This window comes from Hibiscus syriacus, unplaced genomic scaffold, assembly GCF_006381635.1.
Source record: "Hibiscus syriacus cultivar Baekdansim isolate YM2019G1 unplaced genomic scaffold, ASM638163v2 tig00110733_pilon, whole genome shotgun sequence".
NCBI classification, from domain to species: Eukaryota; Viridiplantae; Streptophyta; class Magnoliopsida; order Malvales; family Malvaceae; genus Hibiscus; species Hibiscus syriacus.
The window spans coordinates 2,242,990-2,265,947 of NW_024062845.1; the positions used below are offsets into that span (position 1 = coordinate 2,242,990).

General features: G+C 34.7%; 1 protein-coding gene across 1 annotated transcript; it reads left to right on the plus strand.

Moving 5' to 3' along the window:
• The first annotated feature begins 21,811 nt into the window (after positions 1-21,811).
• LOC120139295 (protein RADIALIS-like 3) lies at positions 21,812-22,229 on the plus strand. Its single transcript, XM_039154571.1, has one exon. The coding sequence runs from the start codon at positions 21,969-21,971 to the stop codon at positions 22,218-22,220; it is 252 nt and encodes an 83-aa protein (XP_039010502.1). The 5' UTR covers positions 21,812-21,968; the 3' UTR covers positions 22,221-22,229.
• Positions 22,230-22,958: the final 729 nt, after the last annotated feature.

Sequence of the window (22,958 nt, forward strand, 5' to 3'; positions counted from 1 at the left end):
TCGCATATCAAAAATGAAGAGGAAAAACAATATATGGGAACTAATAGCATACAACGGTCCTCACACATATTGTGCTGGAGGGGTCAACCAAGACATCCCAACTTGGACTCTGAAATGATATGCCAAGCCATCGTGCCCATGGTAAAAACAAGCTCTCATATAGCTGTTACAGTGTTGATTTTAGCTATACAATCGCAGTATGGGTACACTATCTCCTATAAAAAAGCTTGGTTGGAAAAACAAAATGCCATTGTCAAACTTCATGGCGAATGGGATACATCTTACAACGAACTTCCAGGTTGGTTTAGGCTGGTGCGGACATTAAATCCTGGGATAATTATGGACTTCAAAACCTCCTATGCATACCATAATGATCTAGTTCTTCGCTATCGATGCCAATTCTATCGAGTTTTTTGGAGTTACCCACAGTGCGTTAATGTTGTCAAATACTGCAAGCCTGTGGTCCAGATCGATGGGACTTTCTTGTATGGAAAATACAAGCAAGTTTTATTATTGGAAGTTGTCTAAGATGACAATCGCAACATTCTTCCAGTTGCTTTTGCTCTTGTCGAAGGAGAAGATACAGATTCTTGGGCTTTTTTCCTCCGAAATTTACGTGCACATGTTATCACGAGGGAAAACATCTGTGTCATTTCAGATCGCGGAGCTGGGATCAAAGCAGCAATGGAGTCTTTGGGTCCAATATGCAACCACCCTTTGTCCAACATAGGTATTGTCTCTGACACATTGCTGCGAACTACCATGTAAGGTACAAGAAGAATGATGAGCGTCAATTAATTATGCGCATGGGTAAGTGAAACTGATGTAGTTTCTTTTCTTTCGATTGTTTTAATTTTGCAAAGAAAACAAGTTAGTAAGTTATACATTTTTTATCAGGTTATGAACTACTTCCTCGAACGTTTGAATCAATGCTTCAAGATTTGCGGGCGAAGAACGAGGAAGGATACGATTACATCAGCCTCGTCGATAAAGAAATGTGGACGAACACATATGATGGTGGATATCGATATGGACACGTGACGACAAACTTGGCAGAGGCAATCAATTCAACCTTAAAGGGTGCACGTCACTTACCAGTAGCGGCTTTGGTAAAGACTACATAATTTCATTTGGGGGTACTTTTTGCGAAGCTCGGGGGACAAGCTCCAACCTGGATGCAAGGCGGGTCATGTCTATCACCCTAAATTAGTTGCAAATCTATAGAAAAAATTTTTTGCATCAAATGAAATGTCTGTAACAAGCTTCTCTAGAAGGCATGAAATGTTTCGTGTCACAGAGTTGTCGCGACCTCTTCAAGGGATTGAAGATGTGTCGCTAAGAGTAAATCTAAGGGACAGAACGTGCGACTGCGGGTTTTTTCAAGCTCTGAAGTATTCATGCTCTCATGTGATAGCAGCTTGCTCGCATACACGTCAAGACTATAACCATTTTGTGGATCCCGTATACCTACTATATAAAGTTTTTAAGGTATACGAATTTGAGTTTCCCCCCATAGGTAATGATAGAGACCCTGATGGGGTTCAAGATTGGCTTCCGATTGTACCAAATCCGAGTTTATTGAGGGAGTGTGATCGTCCAAAATCCAATCGAATTCATTGCGATATGGATATTCGAGAAAGATCTAGACAAGACAGAAGATATGGGCATTGTAGAAACCCATGACACACTAGAAAAACATGTTCACTTCTGTTGCCATCAAGTAACAATTGATGAGGAAATGATGTATTTGTTTATCAAATAATAATTCTTGTACTTTAATTTGCATTTACTTCAAGTTAATGTCATTCGATAATCACTGATAAAGATTAAAAAAACGATACAATAATACGAGATTGGACGTTTGTGTTATATATATGATTATAATAAAAGAGATAATAAGTGACAAACTTAAGAAAGTTATCGAACACAATCATTAAATTTATCAAACTGGTAACAATTTGGTATTTCAAAATAATTTTAAACACAACAAACTTACAATAAGTATTAAATGGTAAATGATAATCAAATTACAATAACTGATATTAAATGATAATAAAAAAAATTAACTGAAATACATTAAAAAAAAGTCCAACAAATTTAACAAAATAAAGTAAGTATTAAATGAGAAATAATAAAAAATTACAATTAAAAAGTCCAATAAACTAAATACAAATATAATAAAAAACAAAATCTATCGATGCCTGCGACGCGAATGTGTTCCGTAGGGCGGTGGCTGTCGGTCTCGAGGAGGATTTCTTCGTATCACTGGTTATGACTCCTCGCTGTCATCATCATCACCATCATCATCATCGTCGTCGTCATTGTCATCGTCGTCGTCTTGAGTAAGTACATTAGGTTGATGAGGAGCTGATGACGATGAAACACCTCTATAGAATAAGGACCCTGGAGGTGTATGACTGACTACCCCACCGGACTGTGAAAATTGGGAAAACTCATAAAACCCAGACATCACTGAGTGTGAAAACTGTACAGGAGGTGTCTGTGCTGCGGCCATGGGTGATGAGGCTAAACCCGCCAAATATCCAACATATAAACCCCAAGTTGGATCTACAAACATAGACCCATAATAGCCTCCTGGAGGGGTCATCTGTGACGGTGGCGGCAGCGGGGTCATAAAACCAGGTGAAGGCGGAAGCGGCGGCATCTGGTAATGAAAAGGTGGTGGCGGAATCATATATAGTTGCGGTGGCTGCTGTGAAGGTCCTACTGGTGCAGTTGAGGATGAACCGAAAGCACCTGCTCTCCGTACACGAGTCGGGGGACGATGGTGCTATGTCGGTGAACGTCTCTGTCGACGTCGCGGAAAGGTTTGCCCTCGTGCATTCTCGGGAAGCAAAAATGATTTCCCGTTACTGTTTAACCACTCATAATAACCGTCAGCAACCATCAAGAGGTCAAGTAAAATGGGCTCTCTACGGGGAAGGCTCCGATGTCAATCCTCCCACAACACGACCCATTCATGATGCCTCATCAGCCAATCTGTATCTGTCTTGTCACGTCTATCTGTGCTATGCAACTCGTCCATATTGCGAGGTACTTCCGGAATTGGTTGAAAACAACCAAATTACCGGAGCACGCGATCAGTGGAGTGCCACTCGACGGTCGCATAACAGATCAAGGGGACCATCGCCATCCAAACATCTGATGGTCCCCTCAACTCATGTGGAATCACCGCCCTCACATCATCAGTAGAATATGGCACCCATTCAAACTAAAACAAATATATATAATTTTTATCAAAAGAATAATCTAATTATATAACTATAATGTAAAATTGATTTTTAAACATTAAAAATTCATACATGTGTGTCAGCCTTCTGATCGATGAGCACCTTATTTTTTTCTAAATCATCAGGTAGCTCCTGATGATTTTTCCTATCAGTAGACCATCTATTCGAGGAAAAAAATTATTATACGTTGTATAAAATGATTAATATACGAAATTAATTTTACAATTACCTCAATAGTAGTGGAAATACGAAGGGTTCTTGACAACGGAACATAAAAAAGGCAATTGATACCATGCCCAAGACTGCAGCAGTAGGAGATATCCGGCGATAGCATTACGCCTGTAGTTAGTGGCTCGACACATCTCTCTCTGTACAGGAAAGGCAAAACTGTCGCGCCCCAACTGAGTGATCCGGCCAGATGAAAGTCGTCAAGGTGTCGCAACCACATGCAGTGAACTTGGTTGCACGATTTGTCCGGCATCAACAACCCTCCTATCAGCTACAATATGCATGCCCGTGCATACATTTTAACTTCATCCTCAGACGCGTCCTCGCTCAAATCACGAAAAATGGCATCTAACTAATTTAACGGTATCCGACCACCGTTAAAATCTTTTGGGACACGTTCTAGATTATCTCGACACAAAGCAGTCCAAGAACCCTGCGCGATCTCCGATATCACATCTCCATCCACCGGAATCCCCAAGTGCATAGAAACATCCTCAAGTGTAATTGTGCACTCTCCGCACGGAAGATGGAATGTATGGGTCTCCGGCCTCCACCGCTCTACTAAGGCAGAAATCATGACTGGCTCTATCTTACAATGACCCTGATATCTACCTATGTAACCGAATCCAGCATTTAATAAATACGACAAGACACGGCTAGGTATCACTAACTTAAGATTCCTAATAAAAGGATCTAATACACGGTCCTTCTCTTAAAATTAAATAATTACAAAAATTAATTCTTAATCTAATAATCATGCATTAAATAAATCAATAAATTATTACTAATAATTTAAATTAAATTAAAATGTTAAAATGTTACCGTATCAGCAAAGTGTCGAGATATATTATTTACATCCAAGGGAAGTAGACCGTCTGCCATTTTATATATGCAAAAAAAATAAGTAAAATATTAAATAAATTAAATAAAAATATTAAAAATATAATAAAATATACCTTAGAAGAGATTATAAGAGTATTTGAGAGAAGTTGAGAGAAATTGAAAGAATTTGGTGTGATGAAAGTGATTGAGGATGGGGGTATTTATAGGGATGATGGGGGTATTTATAGGGAGGATTGGGGTGTTAAGCGTCGGGGGTATGGGGGTAATTAAGGGTATAGCGCGGGGCAGGAGACACGTCTTCCTGACGCGTGTCAGATTCACAGGTAAGGCACGGCCCCTGCCCCGCGCCTTATGTGTTATTACACATCTCCCCGCGCTTTACACACGTGTATCCATGTCAGCGTAAGGCACGCTTCAGGGGGCGTTCCTTATCCCACGTGACGCCAAATCAGCATATAACGCGATACAGGGGGTGCGCTTTACTGCTAAGGGTGTTAGATCGGGAAATATAGTCTGACCGGTATTAGATCAAAAAATATAGTCAGGTATGAGAAAAAAGGCACAATTTTGATGTGACGTCGTACCTACTTGTAAGCCCAAGCCGGCATAAGGGAGATGCATTCTTCCTCTATTTTTTAAATAATTTTAAAATTTAAATTGTTATCCATATTTTTAAAGTCGGAATCATGAACAGAATTTATCATTTAATTTAAATTTAAAAATTTGATTCACATGATTAATAATGTAATATGTAATATAAAAAATATACTTATAATTTTTTATCTAATTTACGTGATAATCATTTTGAATTTTATAAAAAAAATTAATCTATTTTATCTTTTAGCTCTGAAACCTTTATTTTTTATGAATTTAATCAAATGATGGAATCGATATAATATTTATGTAATTTATTTTATCTTTTTAAAACGTTGATTTAAGTTATTTTATTTTAGTTAAAATATTAATCTCGTTTATTTTATATTTTTTCATGATAATAGAAAATATTTAAAAATTAAATAAATAATTAAAATGTTTTGAAATAATTATAGAACTATAATTTTTTTTAAAATGTTTCAAATTAAAAAATGTAAAAAAATATTAAAATGTAAAAAAAATTGTAAAATGTCGTAATTTTAGGTCAAGTTAGAATTTAAATTAATCAATTTAAGTTTTTAAGTTATAATTTGAATTAATTTATTTAAGTAAATCCAATTTAGCTACCTCAAGTTAAATTCTAAAGGTGCAAATTCATAGCCATTTTGAGTTAAATAATGGAAACTGAATTAAATTTTAAAGGTTTTTTAATTTAATTCCAACACATGATACCGGAAAAAAGCCTCAATAAATCATCAAGGACATATGTGGGAGACGGTAAAACCATAGTGGTAACAGCGAAGGACAAATGGTACATCTTCATGACAATTTAGGGATGATCAATCGATCGAATCGAATCAAAAAATTTATTATTATTTGAATTAACGAGTTATATTTCATAACTTGGACTTAACTTAAAATTGAATTTAAAAAATTTGAGTCAAATTATTCGAATTTTTATATATTCTATATTCGTTTGACAAGTGCTTAAGAATGGAGATGCCGGCAAGTTTATCAACAGGTTTGTGCGGCTTTACAATGTTAATGTTGATAGAATTTTTATAATGTCAAAAGATTGGAGTTATAAATCATGATTATGGATTATTTAATGTAATTTGGGTTTATTATGGGTGGTCTAAATATTTTTTAGATTCTTTTTAATGATTTATATGTTTATATATATTTTTAAATATTTAATTAAAAAATAAGTGTACAAATTATATATTGTATACATTTTAGGTGTCTAAAATTTTCTTTTATCAAGATGGCTGTCTAAAATTTTCAAACTTATAGTTTTAAGGTAAATTCTATCACAGTAGTTAAAAAATCTGTTAAAAAATAATTATCAATTAGTATTTAACATGGGACCTAATTTTTAATTTACTTTAATTCTTTAAAATAAAAACATAAATTTTTGAAAAGATCCCAACTTTTTTATTGTTCATATAACACTCTAAAATTCTTAACCCCCCAATTTAATCTCAAAGCCTTAATACTTATTATTTGATTTAACCATTCGATTTAACCATTCATTTATATAAATTAAAAAATTAACTTAAGTAAAAGTTGAAAACTAAAAAAAATTATATATATATATATATATATATATATATATAAAGAATGGAGCTTTTCCGCGTTACTTTTTCAAATTTTATATATAATTTTTTTTTACAAATATAAGTTTTTTGAACTCGATCTATCAACTAGAAATCGTAAAAAAAAAGTAAAGTCACCTTTAAAAATCTTTGGTGTGCAAGCAATATAATATATAAATTTTGTACAATAATTTATAGTGATTTGACTTTATCAAAAAAATTTATATCTACTACTATAGCATTCACACTAATAATTTCCAACAAATTTACTATTTTGTTCTCACATTTCAAGAATAAATTGTAACTTTTACAACACTATCTTTTCAGAGGCTAAGATAAACATCTCTCATTTTCTAAGGTTCGCTTATCCTCTTTCCTTTTCTAAGGTTTAATTTTTGTAAACAATAAGACCTCTAAGGTTCACTTATCCTCTTTCCTTTTCTAAGGTTTAATTTTTGTAAACAATAAGACCTCTTCAGATGTTTACAAAGATTTAAGTTCACAAATAATAAATACAAATATATACAATTGAGCTCAATACACTATGAACAAGATAAAATAAAAGAATTGAGAATGAAAATCTTTTTCTCTTGATCTTCTAGATTGGATAGGTGTAGTAACCTTCTTCAAGAGTCTCTTTATTGTTTTTCTAGTCATTTATGACCGTTGAGATGAGTTATAACCGTTAGAAACTTTAAAATAGCACAATTAAGGCTACATACATGCATAGGAAGTTTTGAAACTTTTGGGAAAATTTTCAAAACTCGTAAACTCACTATAATTGAAAGTTTTAGAATTTTTGACACGAGTTTCAAAATTCTACTTAAAAATATGTCCATTGATAAAAAAATTTCCGTTGAAGCTGTCACAATGGTTTTTCATGTGGCTCGAAGTCACATTTCGACTTAAAGTGAATTTTAAGTTTTTGGAGATGTCACCAACCTTTTTGGATTATATAAGGCCATATATCAAAATTTTACCCCTTATCATATATAGTCTTATTAGAGATTCATTTGGAAGAGTTTGAGAGGTGATGAGCACCCCCAGATCGCCCTTATGATAACAACCCCCAGATCGCCCTTATGATAACAACAAGGTTATGCGTTATCGTTTTTGAAGTTATGTGTTGTCTTAAAAAAGAAAATTAAAATTTGAGACGAAATTTAAAGAAAATATTCAAATAACTTGCCTTTGAGTATTGTTAGTGTAAAATACAATAAATTAGGCTTGTAAAAAAAATCAATGATATAGATTTAATATGTATAAGTGAATCAAAAAGATTACGGGTAACAAAATAAAAATAAATAATGTATAACATGAATAAAAAGTTAAATAGAAACTAACGTTCAACTTTAAAGGTATAAATAGAATAAACCAATAATTAAAAGTATGAATATACATTGTGAATCTAAAAGATATGAACATTCAATACAAAAAAATATAAATACCAAAATTACCAAGAATAATAAAATAAAATAATAAACATGTGAATTAGGAAAATAATAAAAAGGATATACATATATATATATATATATAAGATATGAATAGTAAATATAATAATAATGAGAAAGGGTGCACATAAAGTTAAATACGTATACATATATACAATATATACCTATCGTAAAAAGTAAAAGAGATAATGATGAGAAGAAGAATTAATATTAATTCATACAAAATTAAGATTAAAACAAAATAAAATTACAAAATTCAACGTAATAATTAATTTAAATATTTGAATAAGGCTCAAATCTGAAATAAGAACGTAATAGAAAACAAAAACTTGAACAAACAAAATATTATCTCAATCGAAATTTGAAAAAGTAAAACTTTAATTAATTTCCTTCTCGTTCCTTTTCCTATCTTTTTTCTCCTTCTCAATTACATAAGATGAATACCTATTTATAGATCTCCAAAAAAAACCAAAAAAACCATAGTATTTTTTCACTAGTACTTTATACATAAATTAAAATAAAATAAATCTTACCATAATAAAATACACAAAATCACCCTAATTAGATAAAGGAAAGTGAAAATTTAAATTTAATTAGAAATAATTAATAAAATTATCGAAAATTCATAATAAATTAAAATCATTGTATTAGACCTGTATTCTATTTTGTGCATGTGTTGTCTTTGCTAAAATTAGTATATCTTGAGTTTCTGGTATCCAATTGAGGCGTTTCAAAATGCATTGGAAAGCTAACAGAAAGTCAGTCATGCAAGAAGACGTCATACATTGGAAATGTCTTAATCTCATCCAAAAATTCATTGCAAGTCAATTGATGTATCGGACTTCAAAATCTGTTTAAATGAAAATGCTTGAGTCTTGTGAATGGTAGACCATACGAAAATTCGGTATCACTGAAGTTGTTCCAGGGGCAAAATTTTAAAAAATTTATCATAAGTTTTGAAACTCATTATTCATGAACAATGTTGTGAACAATATCAAATAGTGTTTGGATAATACTTTTCATATTTCAAAAGCTTTAAACATATTTTAAACACTTTAAACATATTTTAATCAACTCAATAATAGGGGTAAGCAAAACTCAACTCAATTAAAGAAAAACAATTTTTTCGACTCAATTCGACTAAAAAAACTCAACTCGAATTGAGTTCGAGTTGGAATTTCATAAACTCGACTCGACTTGAAAAAATTTCAAATTCAAATTGAGTTACTCGAATAAATCAATTTTTTTAGTAATTACTGGATTTATTTTCAATTTTAACTCGAGTCCTTAGACTTTGTATGAAATATGTATATCACACATGAAAAAAAATATGAAGAAATATATTTGTATTGTATATATGGTTATAGAAAGCCATTTAAATTGGAATCAAATAATATAATAATATTATAAATATTTACAATTAAATTTAAATAGAAACTCAAAAAATTGACTCGACTTGAAAAAATTTCAAATCAAGTCCAAGTTGTAAAATATGACTCGTCAACTTGAATAACTCGAAATTTTTTTACTCGGCTCGGCTCGATCGAACGCTCACCCTTACTCAATAATATTTCATATATAAATTTGTCACACCCTGATCTCAGTTTTAAAAAAATTCTTTTTCTATATTATCTTCAGGAGATTAAATTAACATTTTATTAAAATATTGAATCAAAATCAAATGCGAAGAAAATTCGTAGGACTTAATGGGTAATTGTACCCTTTTTGGGAGAAGTGGATTTAAAAGTCCCCCACATGCCTGAAAACACCCATTCTCTTTTCTTTTTCCCAAATTAGATTTTTTTTTCCACTCCACTTTCTTTCAAAATTCATTTTCTCTCCCCCAAAAAGCTTTCATCATCTTTTCATCGTTGTCCGATGCTCTGTTTGTCCTACCACCAGAATCACTGTGTTTCCAGAGTTGTGAGGAGTCGATCGGTGCTCTCAGTTTTGTCATCAGCCCTATCATGGAAAAGGGTGAAGCGAAGAAAGTTTTGTTCATTTGTGAAATAGCTTATCTGTCACCCTTTGTCGCAAACCAAGCCTGGTATGTGGTTTAGATTTACTCGTTCAAAATGCGATTCTGGAATTTTTTGTGGTTGTTCGACACCGTAGGCCATCACACGCGCCCCATATGCCACCCCATATGCATGGGGTTGTTTTCCAATCAAGGGTCTTCTAGAATTGGTTTAGACTTGTCTAGATCGCCCAAACCGATCTAGTTCTGAGCTGATCGTTCTTAAGCCGATCATACAAGCTGAGCTGATCATCCGAGTTAAGCCACAAACTAAGTTGAGCAGTGCGTCGAGTCGCGCCTAGGTGAGTCGTTGGCCGTTGACTGGTCATTGACCGACTGTTGACATTTTTAAAACAATATATTTTGGTGTATTTCGACGTCCAGAGTCCATTTCGAGGTATGTTTTAGCAAATCCAAACCCCATAAGTTGTTTTTCAGCAGTTTATCTTCAATTTTATCTGATTTTCGCGTTTAAGCTTCATTTCTGATGTAATTCCTTTTCCATGTATATGAGATGTTATCGAACGTTAAATTCAAGTTTAAGAGTGATTGAATGGAGTTGAAATGACCGATCGAGGTAACTTAGAAATTGAGGTAATACTTTATTACCCTATGCATGCTTATAGTACATGTTAGTAAATGGTCAGTTCGTGAATGAATATGAGTTGGATATGAGTTACGGTTGATTATTCTAAACCTACTCTGATTTCAATATAATGTTAGTAAATTGATTAATATTACCTCTGGTAAGGGAATTAACCTACAAACTAAAGTTTGGCCCGATGAAACTACTAATTCACTTGTTAAATTTCTAATTATCAATTTCTAATTATCAATTTCTAATAATAATAACAATAATAATAACAATAATAAACATTATACTAGTTCATAAAACAGGGAAACTGTTGGGACTTGGACCCAGATTTGTTGGAACTACATCGACCATTTTCCACAAAAATAACGAATATACATCTTCGAACTAACATCAAATGCCGACCACCCAAAACATCATTATTTATTACCTAATCCATCTTCTTTAACCGATAATGACTTGCAAAAATGTGTTCAAACATAGGCATGGATGGTTTCTAGAATCTACCTGCTGAAAAGCTGTGTGATATATTTATATTTTATTTTAATGAGCATAGATCTATCATAAATCTTAGTTGTTTTCGCCTACACTAGCCTGAACATAAATAGGTCGAACGCTAAAAATCACATGACTCGTAAAATTTAAAATATCAGTGACAGCAAAGCAGTTCAAGACAACAGTTTTGAACTCCCTTCTAATCCTGAGATAGGTCGGCATTAACAAGCACAGGTTACAAGGGAATAATTCTCTTTCTAACTTACAAGCAAAACAACAATTATCAAGACAAATTTCTTCTTTCTTTTTCTCTTATTCAAAAGTTCTCACTAACTTATACATTAGAATGTATCCTACATATCCATAGCTAACACTTTTGTTCAGTAATCTTAATCCCAATCCATGTGCTCATCAATAAAAATGTTAATAAGAAAAATATTTTTTTTGTAAAAATATGTTTAACGTTAAGTGATAAATCAAAGTTATTAGAAATTAAAGAGGGCCTAAGTGTCGACGCTATGCCTAGCTGTAGTTGTCACAACGATGAGCCAAAATCAAATATTGAGAGGGACAAAATATTTAAGTTTAAAATAATGACTTGTTATGTATTTAATCTAAAATTTTAGGGGGTAAAAATTTATTTTTATTTAAATTTAAATTAATAAAGACCTAAAATACTATTAAACCAAAATTTTGAGAGGGAAAATATCCCCTCCCACACTCTGTATAGTTCTGACCCTGCTAGCTGATACATTTTTGTTGTTTACTTTAATAAAAGTAATGGTCTTGCTGTTTCACCTTTTAGTACATGTTCCTTAGAGAATTGAAATTATTTATTGTGTTGATTCACACTATTGAGGCAACATTAAGAAGCTAAGCCGAAGTGCATTTTGCAAGCCTTACAAAACCCAAGGAATGCGCTCCCATGTTTTTTTTTTGCCATTAGGTTATCTGAGTTTTTTTATTTTGAGATCTACGATATTTTTATAGTATTCATGAGACTCGTTACGTTGAGGTGATAAATTCTAATTAATTTCTTTTATTCAAACTCATTATCTTAAAATGATGAATTTTAATAAAATATATATTTTTATTAAAATTTATTACTTTGAGATAAAAATTTAAATAAAAAATATTTTTATTAAAATTAATCATCTCAACATGACAAATTTTATACACGATATAAAATACTTTAGACCCTAAAATAAAAGTGTCTATATCCTATTTTGCAATTATTTTCCAGCCTCCCAAAAAACCGTGCTCGTATCTCATCCTCATTTACTTCAGTCGCTTTTGCTTTGCTGTCCATTCGCTATCTTAATTTTTAAGCCATTATAAATGGTTTCGGATCCTTTTCCCTATTAGGATTAATAAGACATTGACATATATTGCGTCGAGGCTTTAATTTCTTAAAATAGTTATATTTAATATTCACATTTACATAATATAAAAACAAGATAATAGGATATCATTTTAAGAATCATCTAAAAACATAAAAATACATAACCAAGTTTAACACAACGATAAGCATATTTTCAGTGCTATCATACATACCATATATATGGTTCGAGCAGTGATGGATCCACCTCATGTCTAGGGTGGTCACTAAAATCCAAATATTTTTTAGTCAATTCCTTATTTTACAAATTATATTCACCTCAAAATTTATACATGTATCCAGCTTAAAATATATTTATAAATCTGTCATTAGATACAAAGATAAGCAACCTCCAAGATTTATATAATTTGACGTGGCAAAACAGCAACCTGAATAAAATGAAAATAACTTTACATTGAGTTAATACCCCCACCCAAATCCTATTCTTAAATCTTGATCAAAACTTGAAAGAATACCCATGTGCGCGGCAACTGAAGTACAACGATATGATCTCAGGCTCCCCGAATGTATGAAAAAAAAAGGTTAAAAATAAGCTGTTTTACCCTTTTTATCGGTAATATTTCTTTGATAATTTAAGCGACAAGCTGCTTTTCCTCGATGGGAAATGAAAGGCAAAGCTAGGCCACCCATAGTTCACCCAACAGGCTGATTCAGCTTAAAAGACACCTACAGAGACCCAAAAGGCTATTAAGCCCACAGGCTCAAAGCCGAAACACATCTCCAGAGACGCAAACAAGAAATAAGGGGAGGAAAAGTACTGCTGCCAGTTGGGTTTTTATCATAGTCTTGATGACAATACAATAAGTATTGTCTCTCAACCTCCTCACAATAATTGCTTCAATATCTTATCCAACTGATCCAGGCCACAGATCCATTATCGATATATCACCTTACAAGTCATTTGTTCCTAGCTTTTAACATAGACTAGTTTCTAACATGCATGCACACACTGTTGATTGGTGCATGAACCCTATTACTACACGTATATGCTTTTTATACCCTTTGTAAACCAAAGAAAGATCATTGAAAGATACTTTGCTCCCTCAATCAGGTTCCTCGTCATTAATATTTTCCAGAACCCTCTGTTCTTTTGTGCAAAGATTCCCCAATAAAACTTGTATTGTACCATGCTTATGTTTGCAGAAGTAGACCAGGCAAAAAAAATGGAGTTACTTTCATTAACCTCACCCCATTCACAGGGACGCGTGATTTTATCTTAAGGAACAAATTTATAAAATTTCAGGAGAGGGAGAAAACAGATTATCAATAGAAAATATATATAAAAAAAAAATACCTTACATAAGAATTAGAAAATCTTAGATAGGGACAACTGTCCCTATCAGTCACCCTCGGTCCATCTCTGGCCGGAAGGTTAAACTTTATTACTACAAAACCAAATATTATACAACTACAGTTAGAGTTTATGTAGCAGGACATTTCTGTTCTTTGGATATAGAATCCAACCACAAGGGAATCACAAACGCTATATATCTAGCTAGGCATCATTTCAAAATTTGTCACTTCTTTAGGTAAATATTTTAGAGTTCAGCAACAATGAAATGAGAACAAGCCGTGTTACTTTGGAAGAAAGAAATAAGGTGAATAAGGATTCCAAATTTTAGCAAGATGAGGTAAAACAAGATAAGTGCATTTTGGCTCCACATTACTCAAGCCACTGTCATAACGTATCGCCACTTGTCAATATAGAAGGAAATATTGGTCAAGTGAGAATGAAAAGATCCAATTAAAAGCGATGCAGTCAGGGTTATATAGTGAGAAATCAAAGTTAAGCCCAAGTAAAGTAAAAGTATAATAGAGTTAAAGACAATCAGCTTATGTCTGGTTATAATATAATTTTAAACAAGAAAGCATATGGCTAGAAAAGGAGACATAAAGACGAATAAAATTTTCCGTACCTTTCTTCTTTTGTCGGGAAGCAAATTCGAGATTCTAGCAATGAAACATACACATGATCACAGTCCCACTTCCAAAAGGCCAGTCCATCACAGCTTACACAGTCGACAAGCAAGGTTCTGGGTATCTGCCAGATATTATCTTTGGTTGCGATTCTATATGCCTCAAATTTCAAGCGGTAATTTACATTTCAGTAAGAATTTAGTCAATATCTTGATTGGAATAATAGAAAGTGGAAGAAACAATGGTCAGAATCTGTTTATCATAGAAGGGAAAACGGTAAAAAACAAAAGCATCAAATGATAAGAATCAGAGCAAGAAGATCTTCCAAGATTTGGTAGCAGTCCATTAGGAATCCCATTTACAGACTTCATTTTCTGTCACTATTGACCTTGATTATTTAACATGCAGAACTACAACCTGCACAGATTCAAAAAGATAAAGGAGAAAAGAATGGACCACAATTATAAGCCATCCCCTTGATACCATTTGCTAGCCTAGCCTTGCTTTAAGGTTGTGAACTTGTGTTACATCAGATGATTTCACACCCTTTATTTTATCATCAAGGCAATTTTTCCCTCCAACATCAGATAATCACCATTTTTATCCTTATGCAGATACGTTTCACTGTGGAAATAAAAAGATAAAAGACACGGACACATGTTACAGAACCTGATGGAATTAGGCTAGAGTGATTTCTCTAGATCAAGTTTGCAGAATGGTTCAATGTTGTCCCTAATCTTATTGTTGGGAAATAAACCGAGTACAAGTAATTTCCCTTATAACCAGATTAGTGAGAATACGAAATAAAAACGGAAAAATAATACCCGAAATTGATAACGGAGTTCAGCCAATTGTGCTTACGTCTCCGGACTGCTGCAGATCTTTTACTAAGAGAGAAAATTTACAGGTGTTTACAAAACACTCACTACTCACAAGAAAACTCTCTAGTATTGGGAGAAAGAAATGATTTTTGGGATGGTTTTGAAGCTAAATGAGCTAGGGTATTTATAGTTGAAACTAAGGACTTAATCTTGTAAATACCCTAAAGCCTAGGGATTAATTATGATTATCCCATTATCATTTTTCAACAAACATCTACCAAACTTTGAAAAACTATTTTTCAAAGAAACATTTACCAAACTTTGAAAACCATTTTCAAATAAACATTTACCAAACTTTGAAAACCATTTTTTCAAAGTTGGTTGCCAAACTTGAAAATCATTTTAACAATACTTTCAACAATCTCCCACTTGAAGACTGATTTTAATATGTCTTCACACCTCGATCAATGCAACAGCTTTTCTAGTCTTGTTACTATAGCATGCCAACTGAAGTTGAACACAACTTCAGTTTGTCTGTAGTCACCGTCTTTGTCAACATGTCTGCCAGATTTTGAGCTCCACTAATCTTTTCAAGTTTCAAAATCCCATCTTCCAGAAGAGACCGGATAAAATGATATCGCAATTGTATGTGCTTTGTCCTGGAATGAAAAGACGAATTCTTTGCTAGATGTATAACACTTTGACTGTCGCAATACAAGACATTGTTTTCTTGTTTCTTGCCTAACTCTTCTAAGAAACTTTGGAGCCAAACCATCTCCTTGCTGGCTTCCGTAACAGCGACATATTCTGCTTCAGTTGTGGAGAGAGCAACTATCTTCTGTAGTTGAGAAACCCAACTCACTGCGGTTCCTCCTAGAGTATAGACATACCCAGTAGTGCTCCTTCTGATGTCAACATTTCCGGCTAAGTCAGCATCTACATAGCCTGTCAGTATCGTATCTCCACATTTGAAACAAATTGCTTTGTTTGTGGCACCCCGAATATATCTGAGGATCCATTTGACTGCTTCCCAGTGTACCTTGCCCGGATTATTCATGTACCTGCTAACAGCTCCCACTGCTTGAGCAATATCTGGTCTAGTACAAACCATGGCATACATCAGACTTCCAATTACTGAGGCATACGACACCTTCACCATGTGTGCACGTTCTTCCTCCGTCTTTGGTGACTATTCTTTGGAGAGTCTGAAATGAACACCTAAAGGTGTACTTACTGGTTTAGCATCTTTCATATTGAACCTGGAGAGTATTTTGTTGATGTACTCAGCCTGTGATAATATCAAAGTCCCCGACTTTGTGTCTCTCTTGATCTTCATCCCAAGAATTTGCTTTACAGCGCCCAGATCCTTCATAGCAAACTGCTTCGACAATTTTTGCTTCAAGTTTATAATCTCTTGCATGTCTGAGCCTACAACGAGCATGTCATCAACGTACAACAATAAAATAATGAAGCTATTGTCGAACCTCTTGATGTAGCAACAATGATCTGCTTGGCATCTGGTAAAACCATTGCTACCCATGAAGCTATCGAACTTCTTGTACCACTGTCTAGGAGCTTTTTTTAAACCATACAAGCTCTTCTTCAACCTGCATACCAGGTTTTTCTTGCCTGCCTCTATGAAGCCTTCTGGCTGCCTCGTATAGATTTCTTCCTCCAAATCACCATGAAGGAAAGCTGTCTTCACATCTAACTACTCAAGATGTAAATTCTCTGCAGTTACAATTTTTAACACCAGTCTAATTGTAGATAGCTTCATGACTGGAGAGAAAATTTCATTGTAGTCAATACCTTCTTTTTGTTGAAAGCCTTTGACAACCAATCTTGCTTTGTAGCGTTTGCTCCCATCATGCTCTTCTTTGATCTTGTAAATCCACTTGTTATGGAGTGCTTTCTTGCCAGGTGGTAATTCAGCTAATTTCCACGTCTGATTTTACATAAGCGAGTCCATCTCATCTTTCATGGAAGACTCCCACTTGAATGAATCCTCCACTTGCATTGCTTCATCATAGCACTCTGGTTCACCATTGTCAGTCAGCAACAAGTAGTGCAAAGAAGGAGAATATCGTTGGGTTGGTTTAGGAATTCTGGAGGAGCGTCTCAGTTCTGGTGTGACTGGTTCTTCTTGAACTGCTTCAGGAATGATTTGAACATCATTTCCAAAAATCTCCTCGAACTCAGCAAATTCCTTTGTTTCAGCTTCAGTATTGGAGCTACTTGATTCTATGGTTGACATGTCTTTGTACATCACATTCTCATTGAAAATGACATCTCTGCTTCTGATGATCTTCCGATTTTCGTAGTCCCAAAACCAGTAACCGAACTCATCTTCGCCATAACCAAAAAAGGCATATTTGTTGGACTTAGCATCAAGTTTACTTCTTTCAGCAGAGTCTATGTGTACATAAGAAATACAACCAAACACTCTTAAGTGTGAAAGGTTTATTTCTTTCTTGCTCCAAACTTCCTCTGGTGTTCTGCCATCCAAAGGAACTGAGGGCCCACGGTTGATCAAGTAAGCTGCAGTGTTGATAGCTTCAGCCCATAGAAATTTGGGCAATCAGCATGTATCCTTATGCTTCTGGCACGTTCATTCAGAGTTATGTTCATGCGCTTTGCTACGCCATTATGCTGCGGTGTCATGGGAACTGTTGTCTCCATCTTTATCCCATTGTTTGTGCAGAAATCTCTGAATCTTCTATTTTTGTACTCTCCTCCATTGTCAGACCTCAACCGCTTGACTTTCAAACCAGTCTCATTTTCCACCAAAGCCTTCCATTTTCTGAAGGTATCAAAGACTTCTGATTTCTTCTTCAGAAAATAAGCCAACACCTTCCTTGTAGAATCTTCGATGAAAGTGACATAATATAATGAACCTGCAAGAGATGGAACTGGAGATGGTCCCCATACATCAGTATGAACCAACTCTAACTTTTCAGCCTTGGGTGTCTTACCAATATTTGCAAAGCTGACTTTCTTTTGTTTGCCAAATATGCAATCCTCGCATAGTCCGACATCTACATTCTTTAGATCCGGCAACTTCCCCTTTGACAAAAGTGTCTTCATCCCTTTCTCGCTCATATGGCCAAGCCTTTGGTGCCATAGGTTTGATTTTCCATCAGCATCTGCTATTGCAATGATATTCTCTAAATTTGAGGTTACATAGAGAGTACTGGTCTTCTTACCACGAGCAATGACGAGTGCTCCTTTGGTAATCTTTCATTCACAGCCTGAAAAGGTTGTGCTATATCCTTCTCCATCAAGTTGTCCTACAGAAATCAAATTTCTTTTGAGGCCAGGAATATGTCTCACTCCTTTCAACATCCAGGTGGTCTGGTTTGGCAACTTTAATCGGATGTCTCCTTTTCTGACGATCTTCAAGGTTTCATCATCAGCTAGATGAACATTCCCAAAATCACCATTGACATAGTTCTCCATGATTTCTCGACATGGGGTGGAGTAGAAAGATGCCCCTGAATCCAAGATCCATGATTCAATCGGAGTGTTGACGCTTAGAATCATGGTATCACCTGTCTCCTCTGTTATGTTGGCAGATTCCTGTGCATCGATATCTTTCTTCAGTGCTCGACAATCTCTTTTAAAGTGACCATTCTTGCCATAATTATAACAGGTAAAATCTTTATTTCATGTTCTTGATTTGCCCCTTATGGATTTCGATCTGCCACGATTTGAATTTCTTTATGAAGTTCTCCCTCTGGACTCCGTGTGTAAGGCTGAGGAGGTTGATGCTTCACCCGATTCTCTCCGTCGAATTTCTTCGCTCAGTACCAGATCCCGAACATCGTCGAATTTCAATTTATTATTTCCCGACGAGCTGCTACTGTTGTAACAGTAGCATTCCAACTGTCTGGTAGAGATGATAAGAGAATTAAAGCTCGAACTTCATCATCGAATTCAATTTCCACTGAACTCAACTGGGTTATGATTATGTTGAGTTCATTTAGGTGTTGTGCCATCGATGCCCCTTCCGTCATCCGCAAATTGAATATTCGCCTCATCAAGTGCACTTTATTTGAGGCTGATGACTTCTCATACATACTGGAGAGAGCCGCCATATGACCCGCCGTGGTCTTTTCCTTTGCTATGTTGAAAGCAACATTGCGGGATAACGTCAGTCGGATAACGTCAGTCGGATAACTCCGAGGGCTTGTCTGTCGAGAAGAGCACAGTCTTCATTCTTCATGCCCTCTGGTTGCTTTCCTGAGAGAGGTTGATATAGATTTTTCTGGTACAAAAAATATTCGATCTGTATCTTCCAAAAGCCAAAGTTCGCACCATCGAACTTTTCAATTTTCACTCCCACTCGAATCTAGTTTCGTTTGGATCGTTTCTGACAATTCTTGCGAACCACCGTGTATTAGAACACCTCCGTCGATAAACTCGTATCGCCGACAAAATTTTTACTATTCATGAAATTCACTATTCACATGAATAGTAATGAATAGTATCCTCTCAAAAAATTGACAAAATTCACAACCAAAAGCTCTGATACCAATTGTTAGGAAATAAACCGAGTACAAGTAATTTCCCTTATAACCAAATTAGTGAGAATGCGAAATAAAAGCGGAAAAATAATACCCGAAATTGATAACGGAGTTCAGCCAATTGTGCTTACGTCTCCGGACTGCTGCATATCTTTTACTAAGAGAGAAAATTTACAGGTGTTTATAAAACACTCACTACTCACAAGAAAGCTCTCTAGTATTGGGAGAAAGAAATGATTTTTGGGATGGTTTTGAAGCTAAATGAGCTAGGGTATTTATAGTTGAAACTAATGACTTAATCTTGTAAATATCCTAAAGCCTAGGGATTAATTGTGATTATCCCATTATCATTTTTCAACAAACATCTACCAAACTTTGAAAACCATTTTTTCAAAATTGGTTGCCAAACTTGAAAATCATTTTAACAATACTTTCAACACTCATAACGTGCTAATAAGAAATGGAGTCATTTTCCAAAACTGATCTGCCTGAAACTGTGAAATTTATGGTTTATACATTATAAATAGCTGGTTGCCACTGACCAATATGAATAACCATGGTATTTCCAAGATGGAATCAACTCTTTTTTCAAGGTACATATGACTCCCATGGAAACTCTTACTCAGCTGGCAGGTGATGGCCTTACGGCCCTATTTCTTCTCTAATTTCAAAAGAGAATAACTGCATATATTGCGCCTTAGCTCCCTATGGTGCAACCAGAATGGGTAGTTAAGTTGTGCACTTACTTGAGAGCCAAACAGAAAGACCATTAATTAGCACATTAAACAGCAATGCTTTGTATATATAACAGAAAGCGCCCAAAGTTCAACCTGCATCTTTAGGTTTGCTTCGAACTCCATGTCTTTTCCATAAAATTTAAACCCTCTTCAGTTCAATAAGCAGGTAACACCAGTTACACCACAGTCTTTCCTTGCCAAGAAATTCATTATAACCATGGAAGATACCTCAAGGTTTCAATTTTCATTTGGAACGTAGTGAAAAGCATATTGAATTTCATAGCTTCAGTCCAAAAAAAAATGGATTTCAAAATCACATTGAGAGATTTCTAAAGATAGTTGCCCATCCTGGCTAACACTTCTCCTACCCCAGCCAGCCCAAAAGGGGTGGAGGTGGAGAGAGCAAAAAGTAGAGGGAAAATGATAATTCATAACAAAGTGAGACATATTGCCCCTTATTCAAAAGGAAAACTACTTATTGCCATCTTACAGGGATCTGGTGGCATAATGAAATTACCCATATACAGCTTTAGAGCTGCAAAAAATTATACAGCCATACCACTACCTCAATCAGGAAATAAGGATAAATTGCCTTTATTGGTTGCAGATATTTCTGCAGAAGTTCTTACTCGTATTAGTCCACACTCTCATGGAACAGTGCCAAGTACTACTAAGGAAGTCATACAAGTTGGCTGGCTGATTTATGACCGAATAATAAGGCAATAAGTTGTGTTTCTGTACAACAGCTAGAACCATCAGCAAAGGCCAACTAAAACTTGAAAATTCTTCACGTGCTTGAGACACAAATTTTTATTTGTTTTCAAAAAGGATATATATTAAAGTAGATTATTGCACCTGTCAAGAAAAACTCTAAGCTGCTAGTACTTCATTCTTATTGACCTCATGTTGTAATTATCACCAATGATCCCTTTCGTGCTAAAAGAAATAGATTACATTAACTTTAGTTAATAATGCAACCAATGGCTTGTTAATTGAATCATTAGAACATAACAGAGGATGATTTTGGTACAACTAATAGAATCTACATCTGATTTTTTTCACTGACTAGCACTAACAATGCAAATCCCACTTGCCCCTGATATAATCAAAGAATACGGTTTGATTTAAAAAAATAACATAAGTGTCCTTTGATTCTGATTCTTCTATTTTACCTGTTGTTTCTTGCGCTGCTCCATCTTGTGGTTCCTAAGGGGACGGGTCACATTATAATCTGCCCTTTTAGAGCCCAACTTTCTCAACCCCATTAAGCTTTTCCTTCCGTTTATAAGGAGCTTCTATCATGATATCCTCAGACACCCTCCCTTGAAGTAATCCTCTGATGAAAAAGTCCATATTTTTCCTTCCATCATCATTGCAAGTTTCAATTTATTCACTCTCTTACTAAGTTTCAGTCTCAGGCATATTTCTTTAAGTTCCAGCCTGCCATTCATCGGAGCTTGTCAATAAACCCTTTGTTTTCAGTTGTTGCATTAAGATTTTCAGAAATGGCATCCAATTCTCTCACTTCCTCGCGTAACTCTAGCTCCTCCTGGACACCTACGCAAAACAAAATGTTCGAGAAGGCTCTGGCTAAATATGACCAGGACACTCCAGACCGCTGGATTAATATTGCTAAGGCTGTGGGTGGAAAGTCTGCTGAGGAGGTCAAGCAGCACTATGAGATCCTAGTTAGGGATGTCAAAGACATTGAGTCTGGTCGGTACCCTTATCCATATCCAAGTGGGAGCAACAACTGAAGCAGTGAATTATATCAGTACACCATATCCTAAAGGTAACGTGTTAGTTACTCTGTACCACTTAGTACAGAACTCGATAATCATCAGCTGGATCCAAATCCACTTTTATATGAATATTTACAGCTCTATTTGCTTATCAATATTTGCAAGTTATCTATTAACACTTCATTAACCAGAAATGAAAGATCATGTTATAAGGATGAATTTGGCATTCCTAACAATGCAGCTTTCATTCATTTTTGTGATAAATAACCTAATAATTTCGTGTTTAAAGAAAAGTGATTTTGAGAATCATCTAAGGTGGCCTTGGGATATCCACCAAGTAAGTATATCCTATTTTCACTGCAGACCCGCAAACACTTAAATCATACACTGCCATTTCCAAAGTCCTTAAACGTTGATAACTAAAGTCACCTTGTGGGTCCGTAGAATATAATCCAGAAAAAGTAGGGAATAAGAAGTTAAGATTTAAGAACTCTTCAAGTGGCATTTTTTTTTCCTGTGGTCCATCAATTTTTCCTTTTTTCTATTTCCAACTGAGCATTGGCAACCATTATGTTCGCCTAACTGCTTATCAAGTATCAATTATCTTCACTGCGTTTCCTGACAAACTCGTAATTGGAATTACTTATCCTGCTTCTAAGCCAAAACAAAGTCCATATGAGACCTAATCTTACCCCTTTTGGATAGCTTGTGAATAGTCCTAAACATTACCAGTTCTAACAATTTGCATGTGGG

Bases quoted from the DNA above. Each gene is read 5' to 3' on its own strand.
- LOC120139295 (XM_039154571.1), top strand. From the start codon at position 21,969: ATGGCATCCAATTCTCTCACTTCCTCGCGTAACTCTAGCTCCTCCTGG.